The 24,253-nt window shown below is 41.3% G+C and overlaps 2 protein-coding genes and 1 long non-coding RNA gene across 5 annotated transcripts; 1 reads left to right on the plus strand and 2 right to left on the minus strand.

The window, feature by feature from the left end:
• Positions 1-5,845: 5,845 nt before the first annotated feature.
• Positions 5,846-10,488, plus strand: grxcr1a (glutaredoxin and cysteine rich domain containing 1 a). The gene is made up of 4 exons (XM_034598862.1): positions 5,846-6,377; positions 8,380-8,619; positions 8,716-8,781; positions 10,147-10,488. Exons 1-4 carry the CDS (start codon positions 5,973-5,975, stop codon positions 10,324-10,326), a joined length of 891 nt encoding a protein of 296 aa, XP_034454753.1. The 5' UTR covers positions 5,846-5,972; the 3' UTR covers positions 10,327-10,488.
• A 428-nt stretch (positions 10,489-10,916) lies between these two features.
• LOC117769668 lies at positions 10,917-13,338 on the minus strand. The gene is made up of 2 exons (XR_004615268.1): positions 13,205-13,338; positions 10,917-11,688 (listed from the first exon to the last, which is right to left on the minus strand). It is a non-coding gene; the product is annotated as an uncharacterized LOC117769668 (long non-coding RNA).
• A 1,241-nt stretch (positions 13,339-14,579) lies between these two features.
• Positions 14,580-24,253, minus strand: slc30a9 (solute carrier family 30 member 9). Of its 3 annotated transcripts, none has more exons than XM_034598412.1 (17): positions 23,666-24,253; positions 22,812-23,009; positions 22,273-22,320; positions 22,003-22,102; positions 21,717-21,809; positions 21,515-21,597; positions 20,556-20,614; positions 20,011-20,078; positions 19,084-19,242; positions 18,675-18,810; positions 18,550-18,589; positions 18,387-18,458; positions 17,867-17,974; positions 17,421-17,586; positions 16,445-16,574; positions 16,219-16,332; positions 14,580-16,113 (listed from the first exon to the last, which is right to left on the minus strand). In XM_034598412.1, the coding sequence occupies exons 1-17, from the start codon at positions 23,772-23,774 to the stop codon at positions 16,069-16,071; spliced, it is 1,728 nt and encodes a 575-aa protein (XP_034454303.1). In that variant the 5' UTR covers positions 23,775-24,253; the 3' UTR covers positions 14,580-16,068. The 3 variants fall into 3 exon arrangements, with proteins under 3 accessions (XP_034454303.1, XP_034454301.1, XP_034454300.1); XM_034598410.1 differs by having other exon boundaries at positions 22,842-23,051; XM_034598409.1 differs by having other exon boundaries at positions 22,812-23,051.

Below are 24,253 nucleotides of genomic sequence, written 5' to 3' on the forward strand. Positions count from 1 at the left end.
TCCTCTTCACACAGATTGTGTTACATTGGAGTTAAAGATTCAGCACATCCAAAAATAAGACATGAGCACCTGAACATCTCCACCTCCTCCTGCGCCTGCTACAGACACATCTTTCCTAAAGATTTCCTTTCTTTCCCCCCACTCCACCTAATTCAACATCAGCTCGCCACCACAGGGATTTGGCTCTGTAGCTCCCGCCGTTGCTAAGCAACAGTGACAAGAAGCCTGCCTCTTCGATTATGTGTGTGTGTGTGTGTGTGTGTGTGTGTGTGTGTGTGTGTGTGTGTGTGTGTGTGTGTGTGTGTGTGTGTGTGTGTGTGTGTGTGTGTGTGTGTGTGTGTGTGCGTGTGTGTGCTCGCGCACTCACTGGTGTTGTGTTTTGCAGCGAATCCAGCCCAAACAAAGAGTCGTTAAACCATGTTTCTACCACTGTAAAAATCTGTGTCAGTTACACACAGCAGCAGTTTGTTTTATTTCTTATCAGTGTGACCTAAAAACATTTAACTGATAACACTTTTGTTCAATTATATGCTTTTATTTGCTATATTGCATTGTAAATATGTGCTTTGGCTGCACGTGACTGCAGCGCATACTAAAGAGCTAACCAGACGACAAACAGTGAACTGATACTGATGTAGAATCAGTTGCTCTTTATTTCATTTTGTCTACAAAATAAATTAGCAGTTGCATTATTTATTCCAAATCGAAAACAAAAGTTGTATGGGGCGTCCTGATGACCTAGTTGTTATCCCTGAATTATATAATAGAGGCAAAAATGAAAATACATTAATTAATTTTAGGCTTAAGCTCAAGATCAGTTCCAGATTCAGAGACATCATTTAAATTTCTATCAAATTTTTTGTACCCCAACCCTAAAGCTTTCGAAGTATCAAAATCGATTAATTTTCTCTGACTCAGTTATAAAGAATGCTGTCTGATCATCATCATAGTCAGGATGACCCAGTTTTCAAAACACCACCCTCCAGGAAAAAATCAAGAATCTTCCTATTCGTTTTTTTTCCCCAGACAAACTAAAGAACCAAGTTTTCCCTTATATAGGTTGAGAAAATTCAGTTTAATCATCTGAAGAATTTATGGCTGTAAAGTGCTTTACCTTCACTGTAGTCACCGGAGTTGTGATACAAAACTCAAAACCATTTGGAGCCATAGATTAATTTGGTAGCAAAGACACACTCATGTACTTATTTGGCTTCTTTTTATATATAGTATTATGATGCACATATTTGCACAAACTCTTAATGTTATACTCTTATCTGTATTTTGTATTTTGTATTTCTCTTCATTCTCATTATCGTGGTCTGTATATATTTCTAATCTTGGCTGGAGGAACTGTAATGAAACCCCCAAATCCCCCGGGATCAATAAAGTATTTCTGATTCTGATAACTTGCGACTGATCTACAGACCTAATGATCACAATAATTATAATTTTTTGACGTGTTCTTCTTGTCAGCTTCTCCACATCAAACCGCAGTGACTTTGCAGTTAACAAAGATGATGTTGAATGGCCTGTTTGATGATGATGAGTGAAACCCTCCACGTTGGAGCCTCTTGTCTCTGCAGACAAACACTTGGAGCCTCTTTGCTGCCGTTGAGTAAGAAATAGGGAAAAACTAATTCAGCCTAAACTCTGCCTGTAAGCCTCTGTGGCTCCTGGATGATTTTAAAAAGGCATCCAGTTAACTATAGAGGATGAAGTGCCCTCACCAGTATCTTTCCCATGGTCCTTTAAGCTGCTGCAGTGAAACGACTCCTGGAGGTAACCTCAATGCTGTAGTGCTTAAAAGATGCATAGTAATTCATCAATAACAGCTTCATTAATACGTTAATTGTATTTCAGGGACATTTACATTTAGCTTGGCACAGAACGGTTCAGTTTATGCTTCATTTTATGCATTGTAAGAAAGCGCTTTAGATTATTTCTCAATTTCACTGACACCGGAGCGGGTCTGATGGGAAAAATGAATCTTTGAATCATTGATTTGATTATAAGTCACTTCTCTGATCAAACCCAGCCAATGGGTGCAGCCATGAGGCATGAGGCCCACAGCAGCCGCAGCAGCATCTTCATCCCTCTGCATCTTCATCCCTCTGCATCTTCATCCCTCTGCATCTTCATCCCTCTGCATCTTCATCCCCCTGCATTTTCATCCCTCTGCATCTTCATCCCCTTGCATCTTCATCCCCCTGCATCTTCATCCCCCTGCATACAGCTCTTGAGGGAGTGATTGGGCAGCATGAAGCTTATAGCTGTAATTGAATTGCATTGTGCCCCCTTGTGGATGTTGATCCGCAGTCAGGGAAGCGTGAGATGGTTTGATGGCCAACTAATCCCGAATGGTGAATCACTGTGGAGTCATTGTCCGGAAGCCCTGTTCACAATTATTGATCACTAATGTGCGACTCATCTCGTCAGCATCACGCAAAGACAGATTTCACGGAGGGAAGAGATTGGTTCAAATGGATAGATCAGTCTGATTCTGTCTCATTACAAAAAATTCAAACATATCATGCAAATCACTCATATTGTGGAGTAGACACAAAGATCCCACTGGCAATCCTTTATCCAGGCTGCACCAAATGAAAGCCATTCATCAGCCCGCACTGTTTGACTTTTCCCTCTCAGTCACAGCCGAGCAAACAAACAGCAGTGGAATTACAGAGCGCCGAAGTATTCATCTTTTCAAATGGCTTTTTTAACAGCGGCTGAGGTGGCAGGCGACGCGACATTAGCAGTACTGATGAGGGAGCGCAGAGATAAGCTCTCCAGGTTGAGAGTGCATGTTAGGTTTGTGTAACAGACGTGAATAGACACCATCTCAGCGGTGTCTGTTCCAAATGTGCTGAAGTGAGATAAAATGGCTGCTTGACTCAACATGACATGGGTGTGTTTTCAGATAAGCCTGTCCCCCCCATCCTGTCTTTGCAGTAGTGGAGACACTTGTTTTCATGTATATTCTATCTCAACTCATCGACTGTTGTGTCACTTTAACTGAGTCCACGGGAGGTTTTTTGTTGTAATAAGACAAATGAGGATAATGTCTCAGAAAGCTACAGGGTGTGAGAGGGGAGCAGTGATAGAGAAAACGTTCCTCCATGATTAAAAAAAAAAAAGAATCTAATTAAAATGAAAATGATATGTAAAGACCGTGACTGATTTATTCCATTTATAAGAACAGTATGTTCAGCTGGTAGGTTCAGCTCATAGCATAAGCAGCTTTATCCAGACACTGACGGCCAAAATGGAGAATTTCTAATCCAGCCAGGACGACTGTAATATCATATCATATCATATCATATCATATCATATCATATCATATCATATCATATCATATCATAGTGAAGTATCTCTTTCATTTTGAGCAATTCACAAAGCACAAACAGCATCAGTCATGTAACACTGAAACATAATCAAACATTGAAACACAAACTGGTCATTACTTAAACCAGTATGATCCACTGTCCTTGACATATAGTTTACAACAAAATAAAATATTGTTAAGATGAAAGAAGAAATATTTTACCCACTTCCATGTTTGGTGTTTCCAAACTCCAACAATACAGAATTATACTTTTTGAGGTCATTAAAGTTATTTTTCAAACTACTCCATGTGTCCACAGGGGTAATGGAGCAATGCACCACTAAACCAAAACCATGAAAAAATGCACCAACAACAGAAGACAACGGTTTTCAGACATACAGTCGGTCACACATAGTTAGAGCTAAATAAGATGTAAAGAAAAAACTCAACAGAGTCAAGTTCTAGGATGATGTTGAAAACACACTCGATGCATTTTCCAGCCTCAGCTGCTCAGACAGTAATGTGACAGTCTAGACATCTGAATGGCCTCTAACATTGGCTAACAGCAGCAATAATATGCAATGAGCCTTTACAGGACACATTGTAATAACTGCTGTGAAGCTCTCAGAATGAAAGACAGTTTAAAGGAGAATTAGAGTCAGTGTGGATCAATAAAAGACAGAAAAACAGCCAGACTCATATTACTACTACAGCCTCAGGACGACATTAAATCTTAGTCTGACACATTAGACAGAGATGGATTTTCTCTAATGATCAGCACGAGCTGATACAAACAGGTGGTGGTATGCTGTGTGTGTGTGTGTGTGTGTGTGTGTGTGTGTGTGTGTGTGTGTGTGTGTGTGTGTGTGTGTGTGTGTGTGTGTGTGTGTGTGTGTGAGAGAGAGGCTTGTACCTCAGGGGCCAAACTGCAGCACTCAAGCAGAGTGGTGCTGTCATTGCTATGAGCTGATGTGTCACATCTCCAGGAAGCTGCTTCATCACCTGTGACACACACACACACGCACACACACACACACACACACACACACACACACGCACACATAAAAACATGAACTGGCGGTGGCGTCTCAGTGGACACGCTGCGGTATTGTGTCACTGTGACACATTATATGGTCTGGTCCCCTTCTGCTGTGTGAGGACACCCAGTGAACACCTGTACCTCCACTCTGGGTGTAACACAGTAATGAGCCAATTGGAATACACACTGACGTCATGTTTTCATGCACATGGAAGATGTCACAGGAGATTTTACTTCATAATAAAAACTGAAAAGTTGTTGCACCTGAGGAAACTTCCAGTTTGTTACTGAAATTGGAGCCATAATGATATACTGAATTGTTTTTGTATATTTTTGTACAAACAATTACATCCCTTTATACTGTCATTGCATTGTTAGTTAATTGGTCATTCTGTATATATTTGCTTTTCTTTATTGAAGATCAAAATCGACAAAATTGAAAATAAATAAGCAAATCAATTAATGACTCAACAATACATAAATAAATAAGCTACACGCAGAAGTAAATAAATTAAATACTGAATATCTATGTACACTTTTGCTATGTGCTATTAAGATGCTAACTGCACATACTGGTGGTGTATGCAATGACAATAAAGATAAAGCAAGATCTACATTTTAAAACCATTTAAATTAAAGTGTAAAAAAACGGACAAAATGTCCTGATAAAATAAAAGCAACAAGCCAAAACATAAAACATTTAAAGGGTACAGATATTTAAGTGTTATAAAATATCTGTGAATGTTCAGACAAAGTCAAAATAGAAGAATAAAAAAGATGAAATAAACATATTGATGTCCTTGTACACATGATACAGTTCTACAGCCAGCAGTGGATGCCCGGCAAATGGTCTTAAACCCAAATGTTGGACTAATCAAAAATTTGGCGCTGAATAAAAAGTCAAAGGATCAACAAAAGTTGTTGGGAAACATTTTCTGGGAACCATAAGTGTCTCCAAGTGCCTCTTCCATAATTAGTAGCATAAATGTTGAGATATTGCTCAAGACATGAAAATCCATCCAGTAGCTAAAGGTTATGCAAGGTGTTACAGTGCAGGGTTATTTTTGTGTGTGTTTATGCTGAGCCGAGTAGCTGTGTGTGTTCAGCTGTTTAACGTCTTAATCATTCAGTCATTTTTGTTTTAAATTTTAAAAGATCTCACCCACATTAAAAACATGACAGTAATAAGTTTTTTTAATGTGACCGATGCAGAAGCTGTTTTGGCCTCACAGTTTATCCCAAGAGGCAGACATGTTTGTTTGTTTGATTAAAGCATATCAAGTCAGACCATTAAAAGTCTTCTGTCAAAGCTTTGGTGAAAACTGTGTAAACTGTGATGAATAATTCAGAGACAACGATCATTTTACTTGAGATTAGCTTGCTGGGTTGCCATGGAGGAAATGCATGTATTATTTACTGGCAGTGTGAGTGTGACTGTAAGGCAGCTTACAGACGCTCAGTCGTTTTTAGATCTGTTCCAGCAGCCAGGATTAAACCTGCTAGTAATCCATGGGAAACAAAATAGTGTGTCTGAGCTGCATGTTTACCTCTGAATGGGAGGCAGGGAGCTGCGGTGTTGTGCGGAGCATGTAATGTAGCAGAGGGCTCGCAATGGAGGGGACGATGCTGACGGAGGGGCAGGAGAAGCCCCAGAAGCGGGTGAGGTTCCGAGTGGCTTCTGGGAACAGCGGCCGGGTGCTGAAGGAGATTTTCAAGGATGAAGGGCCTTCGGACTCCCTGGAGTCAGACTGCACCAGCAGCTCTGACGCCGACAGAGCCAGCACCCCCTCCACAAGTGGAGAACCGCACGGACACCTGTATGGATACATGGGCTCGGAGCTGGACGACAGCGAGAGCGAGCCCGATGACCTGCTCATGTATGCGGGGGCCACCAAGGACTGGTCGTTCACCACCAAGAGGGTCAACATACTCAGTAAAAATGGGACTGTGAGGGGGGTCAAGCACAAAGTCAGCGCAGGTCAGACGCTGTTTGAAAACCTTCCCAATTGCAACAGTGTAAGTAGACCACATCCGGCTGGAACTCATCTGATTCAAAATAACCTGCTTCATAAACCACATCTTTTCTTTTTAGCTCCAGTTCCCATCAGTACGAGTCCCTGTCCTCAAGTCTAGTTACAGGTATGAGCTCCACGTAGGTGTATGACCGGGATAAAAGCTCACAATAGAGGACAAGGTCGCAGAGCAATTAAAGATTGATGATGCATTTCGTTAAGTGTTTCAAGAGAAACTAATCAGGTTAATGAATTCTCTGCACTTCGCTTTCTAGTGTCCCGGCACAAAGAAGTGTTTGTTATTCTGATGTACGTCTTGGTCGTCCCGTACGCTGATTCAGAGGTGACACAGAAGGTCGTGTGGAAGAAACTGCTGTGTGATGTTAGGTGGAGACACAGGACAGAGCAGATAAAGCTCCTCACCGTGATTAAGAGAGATAATCTTTCTTTAAGGGTGACGTTTAAATGCTTATCAAGGTGAAGCGGTGTGATCCGGGTCGTGAAGGAAAATCTAAGTGATGCCGTTGTTTTGTTTAAAAAAACTCCTTTGTTTTATTGTCAGCGGTTATAATATAAAACATGACAACTCTGATTACATTTTGCAATGTTTCTGTTGTCACTTGTTTGAGGTAGTTATGGGATTTGACATGTTGCTTTGATAATGTGTCATTGAATGGTAATGCTGTGCAGAGCTTTCAACTCAATCCACATTTTCATCTGCAATAACATTCAGTAGCTACTTTGAACTGTCCACCTACAGTATCTCTCTTTTTTAAAGATATTTTTGGGCATTATACATAAATTGATAGAGCAGATTTAAGTGTGGAAGTGGGAGAGAGAGCGAGGAAGACATGCAGCACAGTCGGAACGGAACCTGCGGCCGTTCCAGGAGAACTGAAGCCCAGTAGCTCACCTGGTTGAGTGGGCGCACCAACCTACAATATCTTCAATCATGTTCCAGCCTCTGCACAGTGAATTGATTTCTAAACTCCACTAAAGTAAATGCCGGCCAAAGGAAGCTGCCTGCAGGAGAGGACCAACACATTTAAAGTCTCAAAATCAGTGCTGTACTTTTCTGAAGTGGTTTTAATTCCTGAAAGCCATTCAGATAACACATAATGTGTTGTAAAGTGGTTTTTAAAAAAGTGTGGCACCACTTTCTAATAAGGGAATAAGTCATAACCCAACACACACTTCCACAAACGCAGGCTTGAGAATGGCAGCTAATGTATTTGTCATTTGGTGGAATCCTCGTTGCATTTTGACCCCGTTCAGACTTGACATTAACATCCGTCCTTAGTGATCTGATCTCAAGTTCAAGTCTGAGTGCACCCAGAGGGGACCTGAACGCATCTCAGACCACATTCAGAGGTGGTCTGGGAATAATGTGACCATGTTCTTTTTGCTGTGTGAACTCAAATCCTTCCTGGGCCACAAATACAGAACGGCCGACTCAGCTGATGACCTCTGACCTGCTGCAGTTTCACAATGAATCAATCATTGTTTCTTATGCTTCTGTGTCCATATGTTTATTTGTTTGAGGCCACAATATCAACACTGACCACCACATAATGATTTCTTGTTTTCAAATTTGTACAACATTATAGTCTCACAAAACTATTTATGTTAGTATTTTAAGATCAAAGTTTCACCGACACACTGTGTTGAATTTCTAACAGGACTTCATACTGAACATTTATGTTCACCATCAATATTTGTACAATCTTTGTCCTTTCGGTTCAGTATCTTCTGTCTAATTGTGTCTTTGTTTGCAAACTTCAAAGTTTTCTCCATCAGGAAAGACCTAAAGATCATAACTGTATTCAAACTGATTCAATAACAGGAAGTATTTCATTTTCGCTTTGTCAAACATAAGAATGGAGACAACAAATTATTATATCTTTATCTTACTGCTGCCTAGAAAACTTGATTTCTTCTTTCCATGCCTCTGAGGGTTTAGTTAAATGTTCATATATTAAATTAACCTTGTGTTTCCTCCCTTGTAGTTGGAGTTGTTGCTTGAGTTTGGGCGGATTGTCATCTACACGACCAGTTTCCGTGTGGTGAGGACGACCTTCGAGCGCTGCGAGCTGGTCAGAAAGATTTTCCAGAACCACAGGGTGAGGTTCGTGGAGAAGAACATCGCCCTGAACAGCGAGTACGGGAAGGAGTTGGAGGAGCGGTGCAAACGTGTGGGAGAACCTCCTTCGTTACCAGTTGTGTTCATTGATGGACACTACCTAGGGGTCAGTACTTCTTCCTAATGATATCTGATATCAATATGCTCTAAATCCCACACTGAGTTTATTAAAAATTGAATCTTGACATTTCTTGTTCTGCAGGGTGCTGAGAAAATACTCGGTATGAATGAATCAGGAGAGCTTCAAGATCTTCTGATAAAAATCGAGGTTGGTTTTCACTTTTTGCTTTGAAAATCACACTTTGAATAATTGATGGTGGTTAAATGTACGATCAACCACTTGGTTTGACACATGCTGACGTTGAATCGTTCCTACATTTAGATTTACTCTGCAGCACATGTAATATTAAAGGTGATTATAGAGTCGAGATAATAAATCAACACTCTGTGTTTGTCCAAATCCATTTAGATGAACACATGCAAACAGGAGCAGTCGTTCCCCATCACTAGTCGTGTCATCAATAAAACACGAGCAATGTTAAAGATGCATGCACATCAATAAGTGACCATCAGTAATGGAGGGCTTGTTATTGATTGTGCCTCCAACACATTTGTTCAAACACACAAATGGACACGGAGCACATCGCTCTGAGCTGCGAACCCAGATTGTGCAAATCTATTTTTCACGTTGAGCTGCAGCAGCAACGTCGCTCACGCAGCCACTGGCCTTTTCAAAGGCTTTAGCTTTAATCTGGAGTTTAGACTTCGTAAGTGAGAGCAGTGTGATGACATTTACGTCATAACTCCCCGTCACTGCAGGCCGTTACTGAAGAATGCCGCTCTGAAAGGTCATGCATTCACTAATTAGTCCAGAGCCAGCAACATGACGTTATTGTGTGTTTACAGTAGATATCTGCAGCTGTACACTGAAATAACAGTTTGACATTTTGTAAAATACGATTAGAAGAAAATTGATATCATCTTCTCTCTGCTAAAAATGAAGCTACAGACAGGAGATGGTTAGCTTAGCTTAGCGCAAAGACTGGAAATGGAGGGAAATACCTACAGGGGCCGCTGAAGCTCACCGATTAGCATATGTTATATCTAATGACTTGTATTTTTAATTCAATGGTTGAAACAATATTTTGTATAGATGTAACTGGCAGCCATTTTAACACATTTGTTGACATTTCAAGATTATGTTCTCAAGTAGGAGCTAAGATTAAAAATATCAGTACCTCAGAGTTGCTAGTTTATCTAACGTGATCGCTCATAGTTAAGATCCTCATGATATAATATATATCTTAAGTGATACTTTCTGCTTCATGGTGAAGAGGCTACATTGTGTTTTTACACTTGGGTTTTGTACAGACTAAATTAGATACCATGTGATACTTTGGTTGGCTTTATAGGTGTTGGTAGATGAATTTGGTTATTTTGGACAGACCCAGGATTGTTGTTTCCCCTGTTTTCAGTCATTGTGCTATATTCTTATATTTTATAGTAGCAGCATCGAACTTCTCATCTCTTCGGTCATTCAGACTATCAAGCTGATTTAAAACCTTGTAAATCCAAGTGTGAAATGTCTATTATTAAGTGTTTATTTTCATGTAATCTATCCACTTCCCTACAGAGGGTACAGCATCCCCAGACGTGCCAGACCTGTGGGGGCTTTGCCTTCATCCCATGCCCAACGTGCCACGGCAGCAAGATGTCCATATTTCGCAACTGCTTCACGGATTCCTTCAAAGCCCTCAAGTGCACTTCCTGCAACGAGAACGGTCTGCAGCCCTGTGTGAGCTGCAGCCGGTGAGGACGTAACGTGCCTGACCCTACGTCCTCGCTCACTTCTCTGGGACCTGAGACAGGACCCTGAACTGGACTGAAACACAGGCAGTGACGTGAAACACAGCAGGTCTCTTCTTCCATGGCCATTGTTAGTCAAACAAACAAGGAATTTGTAATAAAATCTGTGAATTTGGTATTGATGCTATGAGTGTATTGGATATCCTTGTAATTCCCTTATTTCTTTTTTTTATATATATAAAGCAAATAACATCAGTTTTCTCCCATTGGATTTAAATTCTCTCCCAAAAAGTTTCTCTCTGGGTCGGTGGACACAGATGAACTTGTTTCACCACAGGCAAATTTAAGCGTGTTAGTTAATTAGAGAGGAGGCTCCTTCATTAAAGATGCTCTCATTACTAATCCCATATCAGACAGAGTTAAGGATAACGGACACTCAGGACAGAGAGGGAAAGTCAAGGGCTCAATTTGCAGCCAGCACATGGCCTGAAACTGGACCTATGTCGTCACAGTGGCTCATTCAGACCGAACATAAAATATAACATTTACACACACTGACATTCAAATAAATCAAGGGACTCAAATGTTTGAATTGTACTTTATATATTTCTGGTCTTTCAACAGACGTACATATAATCATAGTCAATTATTTATTTACAGACCCAGAGATGTTGCAGCTATAACACAACCTAACTTATAATTACATTTTTTTAATTAAATACAAACTACAGATGAAGGGACACTATGACATTTGTGGTAACTGTCTTTGTTTGGATAAGGAAACTTCAATTTTGCAATTTGGGAAATAGATTGAAAATCTACTTTAACTTTTTTGTATTTCATCTGGATGTTGAAAAAAGAATTTTTGCTCAATGGGATGTGTCGCTCTGTGACTCACATGCAACGCTCATACATGCACACAGTGGGACTAATCCAGAAGCAGCACAGCGCAGTGTAATTAATTGGTTCAATAATGTATTGGCTGCTAAAGGATGTAGGTTTGCGCTGAATAATTCAGCCCAGAACTTCATGTGCTCCAGTTTTTTTTAACTATATAAAATCACCATCCAAGTCACTCTACTGCTCACAATCCCTGCAGGTCACATGCAATCCTCGTCACTTCGTGGGATTTTAAACGGATGATGTCATTCAGTGTCTTTCCATCCGAGGGGGTCAGGGAGACGCGGCGCCCGAGCAGCTCAGCTCTCTGCGCTGTCATAGCCCTGTACAATGCTGCTTGAACATGATAAGACAAGGCAGCACTGTAAAGAGGCTAAAAGCGAAGAGCAGGGAGGTGGTGATGATGGTGCTCATCCGACAAGGGGAGTTTTCCTGCCGTCACATTGTGCCTGGATCGCTCTGGAGGCTCCTGTGATATAACAACCACATTGATCATTTAGAGAAACTCTACACACACACACACACACATACACTTACACATACACATACACATACACATATACACTTGCATTTACATCTTTGTGAGGACACTCATTGGTATGGTGCATTTCCTAGCCCCTAACCTTAACCATCACAACTAAATGCCTAACCCCAACCATTACCGTAGGTGTTAACATAATCCTAAAACAATTAAAAAGGTATATTTAACGTGAACCTTGTTGCTTGGCTCCTCTCAGCACTCAAGGTGTCCTCTGTGCCTGACCTAAACCTAAACTCTAATCCTGCCCCTGAGGCCAAGTATTAACCCTCAAACAGCCGATTGAATAGTGAGGACCGGTCAAAATGTCCTCACTTTGTAAGGTCTGTGTTTGTAAACAGTCTATGGTCCTAACAAAGATGTTAATATGCACACACTATGGTTTGTGGTGCTTCCTTGTGGGGACCTTGCATTGACTTCCATTCATTGTGGCCAGGTGGACCAAATATTTTTTTGCCCTACCTGACCTATCACCAAATCATACCTAACCTTAACCATAACATTAACTAGGATCTCAGAAATGACATTTTGCCTCTTTAGGACTTGGCTTTTCCCAAGATATGCTGGAAAATATCCTAAAGAGGCAACAGTAACACACAAACAAACACACACACACACAGAGACACACACAGACCTAACCTAACCAATTAACCATTCACCATGACCAATTCATGTCTAACCCTAACCTTAACCAGGACCTTAGAAATTAGGTCTCGCCTCATTAGTTGGTCCCTGTGAGGTCTTTATGCTGAAAAATGTCCTTAAATGCCAACAACGAAAACACACACACACACACACACACAGGCAAATGAGGTTATGTTTTTGTGCATGGGTAAAAGGATGTGATTACACTGCTACACACACACACACACACCGTTTCTCTTGCTTTGCGCACAGGAGAAGACTAAGTAACGGGGCTGTGGGTTTTCTAACCACGGGCTGGTGATGGAGGGGAGGTGGGGGGGTGCATGAAAATCTCAGACCCCAACTGTGCAGGTTTACTGCGCCCCCATCTGTAAGCTGCTGGAGGGTCCACATTATGAGTGGAAAAACAGGACCAATCGAAAAATATATATATTTAAATAAGACGAACAAGGATTATTCTTATTATCATCATTCTTATTATGAAGCTGCTTCCAAATGCCCCAGATGGATGAAGGTGGAGGCAGGGACGTGCAGGAGGCTGCAGGAGGACGGAGATGTTTTCCTCCAGACGCGTCTCGACGCACGTTTCCTTTTCACAGATAATGAACCAAAATCAGCTCGTTATTCTTTTTCGTTTGCATTGACAATCAACGTGCACACGCGCGCCGCTGCTCTTTCCGTGCGGAGACATGAGGACGCAGGATTGGGCAGCGGCGCAACGGACTCGGGGATGGAGATGACGAGACATGACACTGATAAGAAATGCGCGCAAACACCCAGACAACATTGAACGGTGAAAAACCTGCAGTGGGGTGATCCGCTTCGCCTCCTCTCCCCGGGCTCCGCGTCAAAAAACAACCGGAACGAGCGTGTTTCCGTGGAGGGGTCGTCGCGTGGTCCGGCCGCGGTGCTGTGCGTAATGTTTTGAATGGTCGCTCGATGCGCAGACTGGTTGGAAAGGACTGTTTTTATTGACGTCAGCGCACAGGCTGCTGCTGCTGCTGCTGCACCCCCCACCCCTCCTCTTCTCTCTTCCTCTCCTACAACTGCACCATCTAATGGACTCAGCTTTACATTCCAGTCGAGCAGCTGAGCCTCGCACAGCAAAACAGAAACACTCGCATCCACAGACACGGAAAAACGGATCCAGATGTGGTCAATGATGTTGTGGGTTTAATCCCATAAAAACCAACCAGGGTCATTTACTCCTCCTGGGGATGGGCAGTAAGATAATATCAATAATTATTGCAATGGTCTTGTTTTTACTATCGTTGATTTTACACTCATTTTGATAGCCTATAATTGCAGTGTTTTATTGATGTCATATTTTGCTGTTATTTGATTGCTGATACATCCAGTATTAATATTAATAATGTACTTTTCATCAGTAGCAAATACATTTTTTATTTAATTTTCTTGTTATTTCCTCTTAAGCTTTTCGTAACTTGAAATCACTCAGTAAGGGTCAAAATTAAAGTAAAATCTGAAAAAGCTCTTACATCTTAAAAAGGGCATCATAAGAATTGACTGAATCTGTGGACCTGACTTCCTCAGACAAATGATTGAGATCAAAAATGAAATCAAAATGAGCTTCACCTTCATCCGGCTGCAACATTAAAAATGATGTCAACACATTATTTACTTTGGCATTTTAGTAAATTAAGGGTTCAGGGTAATGTCTTTAATGTTGGTGGGCTACTTTACGATATTCTAAAGCTTGTGATAGATCAGTTCTCTAAACATGTCTGATATTTGAACATCAAGATCCATGAATTATTCTCTTATATTAAAATCAATGACAATGTCAAAATGCCCTATCTCATGTTAAGGAAATGGTGAAAATCTGAAGAAGTGAATTGGTTTTCCACTGACGTTTCATGGTCGTTTTTGTGTAATGCTAACAGAGAAAAGATTGAAACCACAGCCTTCACTCAGGAGCAAAAATAAACCTTTAAACTTAAGGTAATAATAGTGACACATTTATCATGATACATACATCAATAAACCAAAATTCCTCCACAGCAAACGACAGGAACCTCAGAGAACCTGCTCGACCCCAAACATCACAGGAAGTGGATGACACCTGGTGATGATGTCATCCATGACATTATCATCACAGTATGAACAAGATGTTGTTGTGAAAAATAGAGAAAAGACAGAAATTGAAGACAACGACAGAGACGCAAAGCAAAATATTTTTAATAAATTACTTCACATTTATTCCATCTCCTTCAGCAGCTGCGATTTCATCGTAACCAAGAGTAAATATTAAACTATTAACACCTTCAAAAATATATGTCCACCATCCCGATAACGTTGAAATGACTGAGCACCTCCTGAAGCAAAGCTAGGTGTTTAGCAGGCAGATGTGACTGTGAAAACAAACACAGTCAGCGTGTCGCTTTCAAACAGCAGAAACTCAAAGTGGGAGATTAGTTACTTTGGTATTTTGGTACATGAAGTTTTCAGGGCGACGTCCTAAATGATTAAAACGTTATCATAATGTTGGGACTGGATTAAAACCGGGGGCCGTTCCATTTGTTTGGTGCTTTTTTGTTTCGTCATCATCGGCTGCTTATTTACACGAGTGCATCTTCCTCTTCCTCATCTTCACTACAATCAATTATCTGCTGATCAGCTGCCACAACCTCACCAGTCGAAGTGACCAGAGCTCAAATGAGAACCTGGGCTTTCAGAGTGTGGAGCTGGAGGAAGAAACGAGATGATACTGCCTCAAATATCATGTCATGACGACGTGAAGATGTTCACTCTTAATATTTGACCTTCTGCAAAGATAAACATGTCCAGTAAATAGTTAATCATTATACCTTTTTAGCTAAACTTTCAATATGTCTTTGTAATGTCACAAGAATATGACATTCTAGTTTTCTTATAGCCTTTTGTTTTTGCACAAGCTATTGTATTAAACATCAGCTCAGTCCTCAGCTCTATCAAACAAATCAAATGAAAACAACTATTTTTACTTTGCATTGCAATTTTCTGTCATGTCAATAAAATCTATTCATCACGATTTCTGTCGTCACTAGAGAAGCTGCGGCAGCTTCGTGCCTTCGTCAGCTCCTCAGCTTTTAGATTAAAAGAAGAAAAAAATCTAATATTGTCTAGAAATTAAATAAATCTATAGCTTCAATATGTAGCTTTCAGGTTTCCTTGTACTAACGAAAGAAACACTATCACTGTGGTTCAAGCATAACATCAAAGTTCAAGTCTATGTAGAGTTACTGGTCCTGCTTTTGTTTGTGAGTTTGACAAATCCAGATAAATTCACGGAGGAATACGAGTTCAAGTAAACAACCACAAGACTAAACTGTCTAATCTGTGTGAAAACAACCCAGATTAAAATTTTCTCTGACAACGAGACTAATGACAGTTCAGTTTAGTCTTGCACCAGAAACAGCCACACCTGAATGGGAGTGGATCTGTGGCGGGTTGAACTCTGGGCGTCGCTAACTGAAGCCTGAACGTCGTCCTCGTGTACGTACGCTTCTGGACTACTCTACAGTAAGACTTGATGACTTGTGCAGAGACGGATGCTTGTTGTGAGGTGGTCAGAATGGGAGGCAGATTGAGGAGGTGGACTCAGCCGTCCGTTCACCTTCTCTTCTCCGTACAGCAGGATCTTCCCCCAGCAGACACCGGGAGGTATTAGAGTATCTCCAAGTCTACGTGACGAACCTCTGGGTTACGTTGCTGTGAAGAAACCAAACAGTAAGGAAACACTGTCTGGAAACCCTTATAAAACACCTCTGATGAATTCCAATAACCTGAAATGGTAAAATGAGGAGTTTGTAGTACCTTGAGTTCCTTCTCCAAGCGGTCCACTTCAGCTCCCAGCGTGTCGATGATGTTCTCCCCATGTTTCAGCATAAAGTTCTCTAGTTCCTCACACGTCTTCACCTGCTGAATTTCCTACAAAGACAAAACGCACACTCCTAACTTTACCAGTAAAGACACATGTATCACACCAGGAGGCATGTCGGACACAGCGAAAACAGGAAACAAAACAAAAAAAACCACTTACATGAAGGAGTTGGTCAATGTCTTGTTTTTCCAGATACGACCGTGTCACCACTCGGCCGTCAAAGTCAACTTCAGCCTTGAAGCGAACTTTACTCAGCCCCATGTCAGTGGCCTTCACGTCGTGGATGGCCCTGCTCAGAATGAAATGAAACACATCAAGGAAGCTGCAGGGGAGGTCACTTAAAAAACAGCATAATACTAATGTAAAAAGAAAACCTTTGTTAAAATAAAAGAATACAATTTGAAATGAAAGTATTTAAAAACAGGAAATCTACAGGTCTTATAAAGCCATGATTACAAAAAAAGGCCTAGAAAAATCTTTAACTTTAATTAACAAGGGTCTTACATATTCTTTTCTTGCATGCCTTGGCCAGTAATGAAATGTTATTGTATGTGATTCATGTAAAAACTAAAACATTATTATTGAGCTCTGGTGTGAAGCTAAATTCTTACTTAGACCTTAAATAAACCAGTTATATTTTTTATTGGTTAATCCTCACACCCATTCTTAAAAGTGTTAAATTGAACTGAAGCCTGTAAACAACCTGTACATGTTTCCAGTTTTAAATTCTTTGCCCAGGCTTTTAGCTCAGTCCTTCATGCTGAGGGATTAAAGTGAATCACTTTGTTAACAGCTGTCCCTAAAGACGTTCACGTGGGAAGACCAGGAAACACCAGCTTGTCTATTTAAAGCCTCCCATTAACAGTGGGAGACACATAAAGTCACTGTTGGATCGAGTGGTCGGGCTCAACTGGTGGTCAGAGGATTTATTTGTATTGACATGAATGATTCCAAACCTGACATCAACACCTGCTTCATGTTTTATAGCTGTGCGTGTGTGTGTGTGTGTGTGTGTGTGTGTGTGTGTGTGTGTGTGTGTGTGTGTGTGTGTGTGTGTGTGTGTGTGTGTGTGTGTGTGTGTGTGTGTGTGTGTGTGTGTGTGTGTGTGTGTGTGTGTGTGTGTGTGTTTTCTGACCTTACAGCAGGGTCGTTCTCTAGGAACTCTGTGAGCTTCTGCACACGATCAGCCTGTATGGAGCGTCCCAGCAGGGCCTCTGTGTTGGTGTAGATGAGGAAGGTTGAGACGGCGCCCAGCAGCGTGCCCACGCAGAGAGAACCACAACTGTCGTATAACGGGTTACCTGGGACGACACGGGCGGCGGCGGAGAGAGGAATTGTCAAGTCAAGTTTACTCATGAAGCACATTTTGAAAAATAAAACAAATTAAATTAAATCAACCAAGGGTACCAGTGGTACTTTAAGAGACCAAAGTACAAAAACACCAGAGGGAAGGATCATAAATAATAATAAATATATCAACTAATAAATCCAAGTAGAGATATTGAAGATCATATTAAAAAGATGCAATAAACTTATGAACTTGGAACATTCAGATAGACTGAACAAAGTCTCTTTGTTTACCTGTGAGCGAGGTGAGTCCCATGCAGCCGGCAGCCATGATGACTCCTATCACAGCAGCAGCGTCCTCCAGCAGAACCACGTTAGTACTGGGGTCTCGACTCTGCATCACTGGACACATTAAACAATTCCAGACGACATTTACATCTCGATTTGTAAGTAATATGTGGCTACATTAAACAAACATGGGATTCTGTTAGAAATGCATCCGCAGCTACTTGATAACTATCTGATTTCTTACTTTCCATCAGCATATTGAAATCAACTTGACCTTAATGACAGTGACAGAAAACGACTGGTTTCATTTTACTCCAGTGGTGAGTTAAACCAGAGTAGATGGATCATACTTGGACATCTTGCATTCACTGTCAATCAGAAATCAGGTCTCCTCTTCGGTGTCTTCAGCACATTTCTACCTGCAGTTTCATGTAGATAATCTCTAAATAATCTGAAATCTGAGCACTACGGATAAAGACAGGTGCAAATGGTGATCAAAGCACTGACAGATTATTTTTGCACATACCATATTCATAAAATGTCACTCCGTGCTTAAGGGCACTCTTCTTTATCTCATTGATGGCGACTAGTAACGTGGCTGAGAAAGAGAAATAAGAAGAGGTGTTAAAAAATGGATCTCTGTCAAAACATCATCAAACGTTGATTAGTCTTTTTTTTTTAGAATGCACCTCCTTCAGACACCAGAGAGCCCGCCAGGATACAGTAAGCCTGGAACACAGAAACAAAACATGATGCATCACAGTTGTCCTTTATTTATCTTGTACTACTGACAGAAGCTGAGCCAGACACTCACCCATAACAATGATTCAATGGGCCCCGGGTGCAGCAATCCCATGATGCCGTGGTACCAGGAGAGGCCCGCTCCCATCATAAAAATGCCCACGCCGCTGATGAGGGAGGCGATGTAGCGCATGTTGGAGAAGCCATATCTGAAAAACGCAAAGAGGCTCAGTGACAGCTGACGTTAAGGGGCCATCATTATTACCTATGCCAAGGACGTTATATTTTCACCCTAACCCTGAGATGAAGCCCTTAATTGCTGGTGGAAATGAGGATTAAAGGGCAGATCCAAGAATTTTAACTTAGCATTAGGACAAAGAAATGATTTCGGTTAACAGACCACTTCTATTTTGATGATCCAGTATCCTTTGGACACCACCCATCTTTCTTTTAGTAGTTGAATAACTACGGGTTATGCTTACGGGTGCTCCGAGTCCGGGTTGCGGACCGACTGGCTGATTCCCAGGGCGAGCAGACCCTGGTTGCAGGTGTCGGCCAGAGAGTGGATGGCCTCAGAGAACATGCTGGCCGACCCCGTGTAGACCCACGCCAGGAGCTTGAAGAAGAAGTTCAGCCCATTGCTGAGGATAAAGAAAGAAATTCAATGGCTTGTAAAGGATATAAAAAAAACACAACTAGAGTGTGGCTCCTAAAAGTGTTGACAAACTTTACATATGGTCACATCACAGATGTTTTTTTGTGGATTGATGGTTCACACTCATGCTTGTAACTGACATGTAAAAAGGTGAATGCAGCCAATTTTGGGTGGAAGCCTACTAAATTCACATGGAATTTATAAGAAAGTTTCTCTTATTTATAATAATTTTAATTTAATTCTGTCATTTTAGTGAATAACAGCTTTTACACCAAAAGTTGGCATCTACTGTAATGAGCACCCAACTAAATGAGTCCCTGAGAGCATCTTTGTGCAATGAAGGAGTTAATCTGCTGTTCATGTGACTGGCACATGTCCTCTAACACAATCATCCTAATCCAATAGGCAACAAGACCTCGTGTTGAGACAAGGTCCGGAGCAGTTCCCAAATACAAAAAAGCCTTTATCTCTTAGATCTTTACTGGTGAAAAACTTTCAATAGTTTTTGTTAAGTTTCCCAAACACGACACTAACTTATCCGACATGCTGCTCGTAGTAACCCTGCTGAGAACAGACACCTAGTTTGCCTCTTTAATCCAATACCTCCTGCTGTGTGTGTCTCTGTGTGTGTGTGTGTGTGTGTGTGTGTGTGTGTGTGTGTGTGCTACAGCTCAGTAAAGTCACAGAGTTCAGACTGATCTCAGAGAAAAAAACCAAACAGCATTCAGATAAACTGGTGAGTGTGAAAACGTACATGCAAATAGCGACCATGACCACCTTCCCTGGCCCTTGTAGAAAAGTCGCCCTCTTGCCTGATCGAGGCTTTGATGAAACAGAGAAACGAGAAGAGAAAAGTGAAATTCAGATTTTAAATTGAAAACAGAAATAGGTTCGATCAGTGCCTGGATGGTTTATACAGGTTATGTTCCCAGTGAAAGGGATTCCCTGTCCTGCAGTCAATGTAGTTTATATAATTGACTTAATCTGATGAGTAGAGTTCAGATTATAGACTATGACATAGCAGAGGAGTGTAGAACAGCAAAGTATGGTCACTGTCATAACATCCGCTTGTACAGTAAAGAGGGGCTCTCTCTCTGAATGACAACAGATAGTGACATTGACATATAAAAGCACTGACCTCTGTCACAGGGACAAAGGTCACACAAACACCACCTGCTGTGATTAGAGAGACTCGGACGTGACAACAGGACGACCCAGCTCACTTTCTCTTACACATATGAAACCGGACTTTGTGTGATGTCATCAGACAGAATGTCAGGTAAGAGTCAAAGAGCTCACCTTCGTGTTTCCCCAGAAGTCTTTGTATTCCTTCAACAACTGTTGGTTCCGAAATATATCTGGAGATCAAGATTAAAAACAACACGTCAATGAAAAAAACCACACAAACCAAAAAAACAAACAATAATAGCAGAGAAACAGTTTGGTAAAGTTATGTGAAGCAGTTCAACATTTTGAGAAAGAGACTTTTTTTAGAGCTGCTATGAATCAGCAACTATTTTTATAGCTACATCCACCAAGGAGGTTATGTTTTCACTTCTGTCCATTTTTTTTGTTTTATCGGGATGATTATGCAAAAACTACTGAACGGATTTACTACTTTTCATTGTCATAAATGACAGTAAATCAAATATTGTGGGAGTTTAACAACAAGACTTTAACAATACAATAATAAACTTTTTTATTTTGTACTTTTCTTTAAGCTACAAAGTGCTTAACAGAAAGAAAATAGGGAATTCACAACCAGCAATTAAAAAAAGAGATCATATAACAAAGAGGAATAAAATTATGTTGCAAGAACATTTTTACTTGTACAATGAGATAATAAAAACATGTAATAGTGTGACCTTGTGGTTTAGGAAATTGTGATGGGAACTTTTCACAAACGAATGAATCGATTAATCAAGAAAATAATTGGAGGGTTATTAGATTATAAAAATTGGAAGGCCAACTATTTTTAACTGAGTCAGATGAGAGGATTGATAACCTCATTCCTTCAACATCTGATTAGCTTAGCTTAGCTTAATAGACTGGAAACAGAGGGAATCAGCTCAGTTTCCTGCTAATGTCACAAAATATGCCAATGAGAGCCTCTGAATTTGATTCATTAATCCATCGTCTCATCTGACTTCTCCCACTCTGTCAGAAGGTAAATAACCGTATTTCTCAAAATGTTGAACTTTTGCTTAAGACACAATCTTTGATTTTACTGCATGTTCAAAATGAGAAAAAAAACCTACTCTCTTGATACTCTCTCTCCACTTCTTTCCTGATATTTTTCTCTCGGGCTAAAGCTTCCTGGCTTCCCCACACATCCAGTGCTCTGACAGTCACAAACAGAAATAAGTGAATTTACAAAAGTTATTGAACAAGGTGATGAAAACTGGTGATTCAAGCAATGATGCTGTGAGCGGATGTAAAGATGGAGGTCGTTGAACTAACTTGGCCTCGACATCTGACCGCAGGAACACAGTGAAAGCCTCTGTGTCGTCGTGGGGGCTGCGTCTCCTGATCTTCCGAAGTAGCTCCACGTCACTGTGAAGACAGGAGGGGAGGGGGTGAGAAAAAGATGCAGGAAGTGAAGACCTGTGTTAAATGATGTGAAGCAGCCTTCCATTAGTTAATCACATGTTTAGTGATTAACTCTGAGGAATTTATGTCATGGTCTGGCAGCATCTCAGCTAACACTGGACAGAGGAGGAGGATTTCAAACCGTTCACTCACTTACCTTGGTTTGAGGCAGAACTCATTCATGGCTCTGACTGCGGTGATGAAGTTGTTCTGAGTGTACTTGGCTCCATATTCCCTTTTTTTCAGCACTGCCCGAACTGCACAGGACAATAAAAGTAAATTAAAGATTCACAGTTCACATCTGAACACATTAGTCTTCAAACTTCTGCCAGACAGAAAATCCTACCCACAAAAATACAAGGTAAAGGTTATGAGTACTCTATAAAATGATGTTTAGTTTCAAGGATGTAGAAATATTGTTCTTTACCTTTCACTTGAATGGTCTCCACCGTAGACAGGCTCGGAGGTGTGAAAGCTAAACAGACAGAAATAGACGAGTCAACATAGAACATTGTAAATATATTCAGCAAACTGATGATGAAGGTTGGCTGATCAGAACTTTGGTCATAGAGAAGAGGATGATGGACAAACTGTTGAACATCATATAGAACATCTTTCATCCCCTCCAGGACCTGCTACTCAAACAGCGGAGCACATTAAGTAAGAGGCTCCTATATATAAATATATATATATCACATACAACTTACTGTATTGTTTGTTATTTATGTTGTTGACCTCTCTATGCATCTTTTAAGGGCAAAGTATAAAATGTGTTCATAAAAGTTGACTAAGGTTTCTCAGGGTTTGTGTTGACAAAGGATGTAATAAGACAAATAAGAGGTTTTCACACCTTTAACAGAGTAAATAGTAAACACAACAGTACACAAAACAGAGTCGCACAAATTGACAGACAGACACTGAATATCTTGAGTACTTCTGCGGTCCATAAAAACATTAGTTTGTCACCTAATGAAGGCGGGGGGGCTTTTGCAGCACCTGGAGAGGTCATCTCGGCTGATGGAGCATCACCGGATGGTACTTTCGGAGGACCGTCTTTACTGTCACCAGATGAAGAGTAGTACTGCACCTTCCCCACTCCTAAAGTGGCAACTCTGCCGTCTGGCAGGCCGAACCACAGGCTGTGTATGCTTCTGCTCTGCCAGCCTGCGCAACACAATGTGTGATGACTGTGAGCTTTTTCAACCCCTGCAATGAAGCACAACAAGAGGGTTCAAGAGAAAGAAGGGTAGAGCTGCAACCAACTTCCATTACCTCCACCAAGGAAGTTATGTTTCCACCCCTGTACTTTGGTTTATCTGTCACACAAAAACACTTACATTAACATTGTGAGATCGGGGATAGGGGCTTTTTTTGTGTGCTCTGTGATGCAGATCCAAATACAAACACAGATCTAGCAGATTTACTGTAAATGTGGTGTCATAAGAGGCCTTGGCTGAGGTAAGTACTCTACTGAGTGTCTTTCAATATTTCTCAATTATTTTATCTCTCAAAGAAACAACTTGGTCTATAAAACAGGAAACACGTTCTCAAAACCTTGTGACATAATTTCATTGAGTGACGTTTGACCACAACACATCAGATATACCCAGTTTACAACGATATACAACAGGGAAGTTAGAAAATATGAGATGCTGGAATGATTTGCTTTAAAATGGCTTTAACGATCAATCACAGTGTGCATCCTATCAAAAGTAACAATGTAGAATAGATCAACTAATACTGAGCTCATATCTTTAAAGCAGATTATAGAGCCTCATATTGTGTGGTAATAAATGTGTCTGTAATCTGAGCGTCCTCACCGGAGCACAGCAGCGGGAACCCGGGGCTCCGCGGGGACAGGGACGCCCGGTGCTGCAGGGACACTCTGCAGAAGACAGGCCATGGTCTGTGGGCCAGGCTGGGGATCATCCTCGCTGTGGCGGAGCGGCGGAGCAGGAACTTGCGGAGCGGAGTCACAGGCGGCCGGTCACTGTGTCGTTCTCTGTCCGCATGTCACTCGGACCCAGTTCGAGTCATCGCCTCCCAACATCTGCCGCCGCACGGACAGTGAACACGGCCGCGGACACACTCACCTCGGCTGACTCGTCTCTGGGTCGAATCTCCGAATCACTCCGCAGGTCGGCTAACGGCTCCGCTGCTACGGCTAGCTAGCGGCGCAGGCTAACGTCGTTAGCCGCCGTAAGTAACGAGCTGGTTAGCGTTTAACTGGGTGTAAAGGGCAGCGGCAGTAGCACTAGCGGGTAGAGTGAGTCAGTGCTGTTCAGAACCGTCAGTACTTTCCTGTGATTCCGCTGGTTCCGCTTGTTCTGGATCCACTTTGAGAATCTATGACTGACGGGAAAGAACCGACTGATACAAACACACACAAGTCACCTGTGACGCAGCTG

Source organism: Hippoglossus hippoglossus, chromosome 10 (assembly GCF_009819705.1).
Source record: "Hippoglossus hippoglossus isolate fHipHip1 chromosome 10, fHipHip1.pri, whole genome shotgun sequence".
Classification (NCBI taxonomy): Eukaryota; Metazoa; Chordata; class Actinopteri; order Pleuronectiformes; family Pleuronectidae; genus Hippoglossus; species Hippoglossus hippoglossus.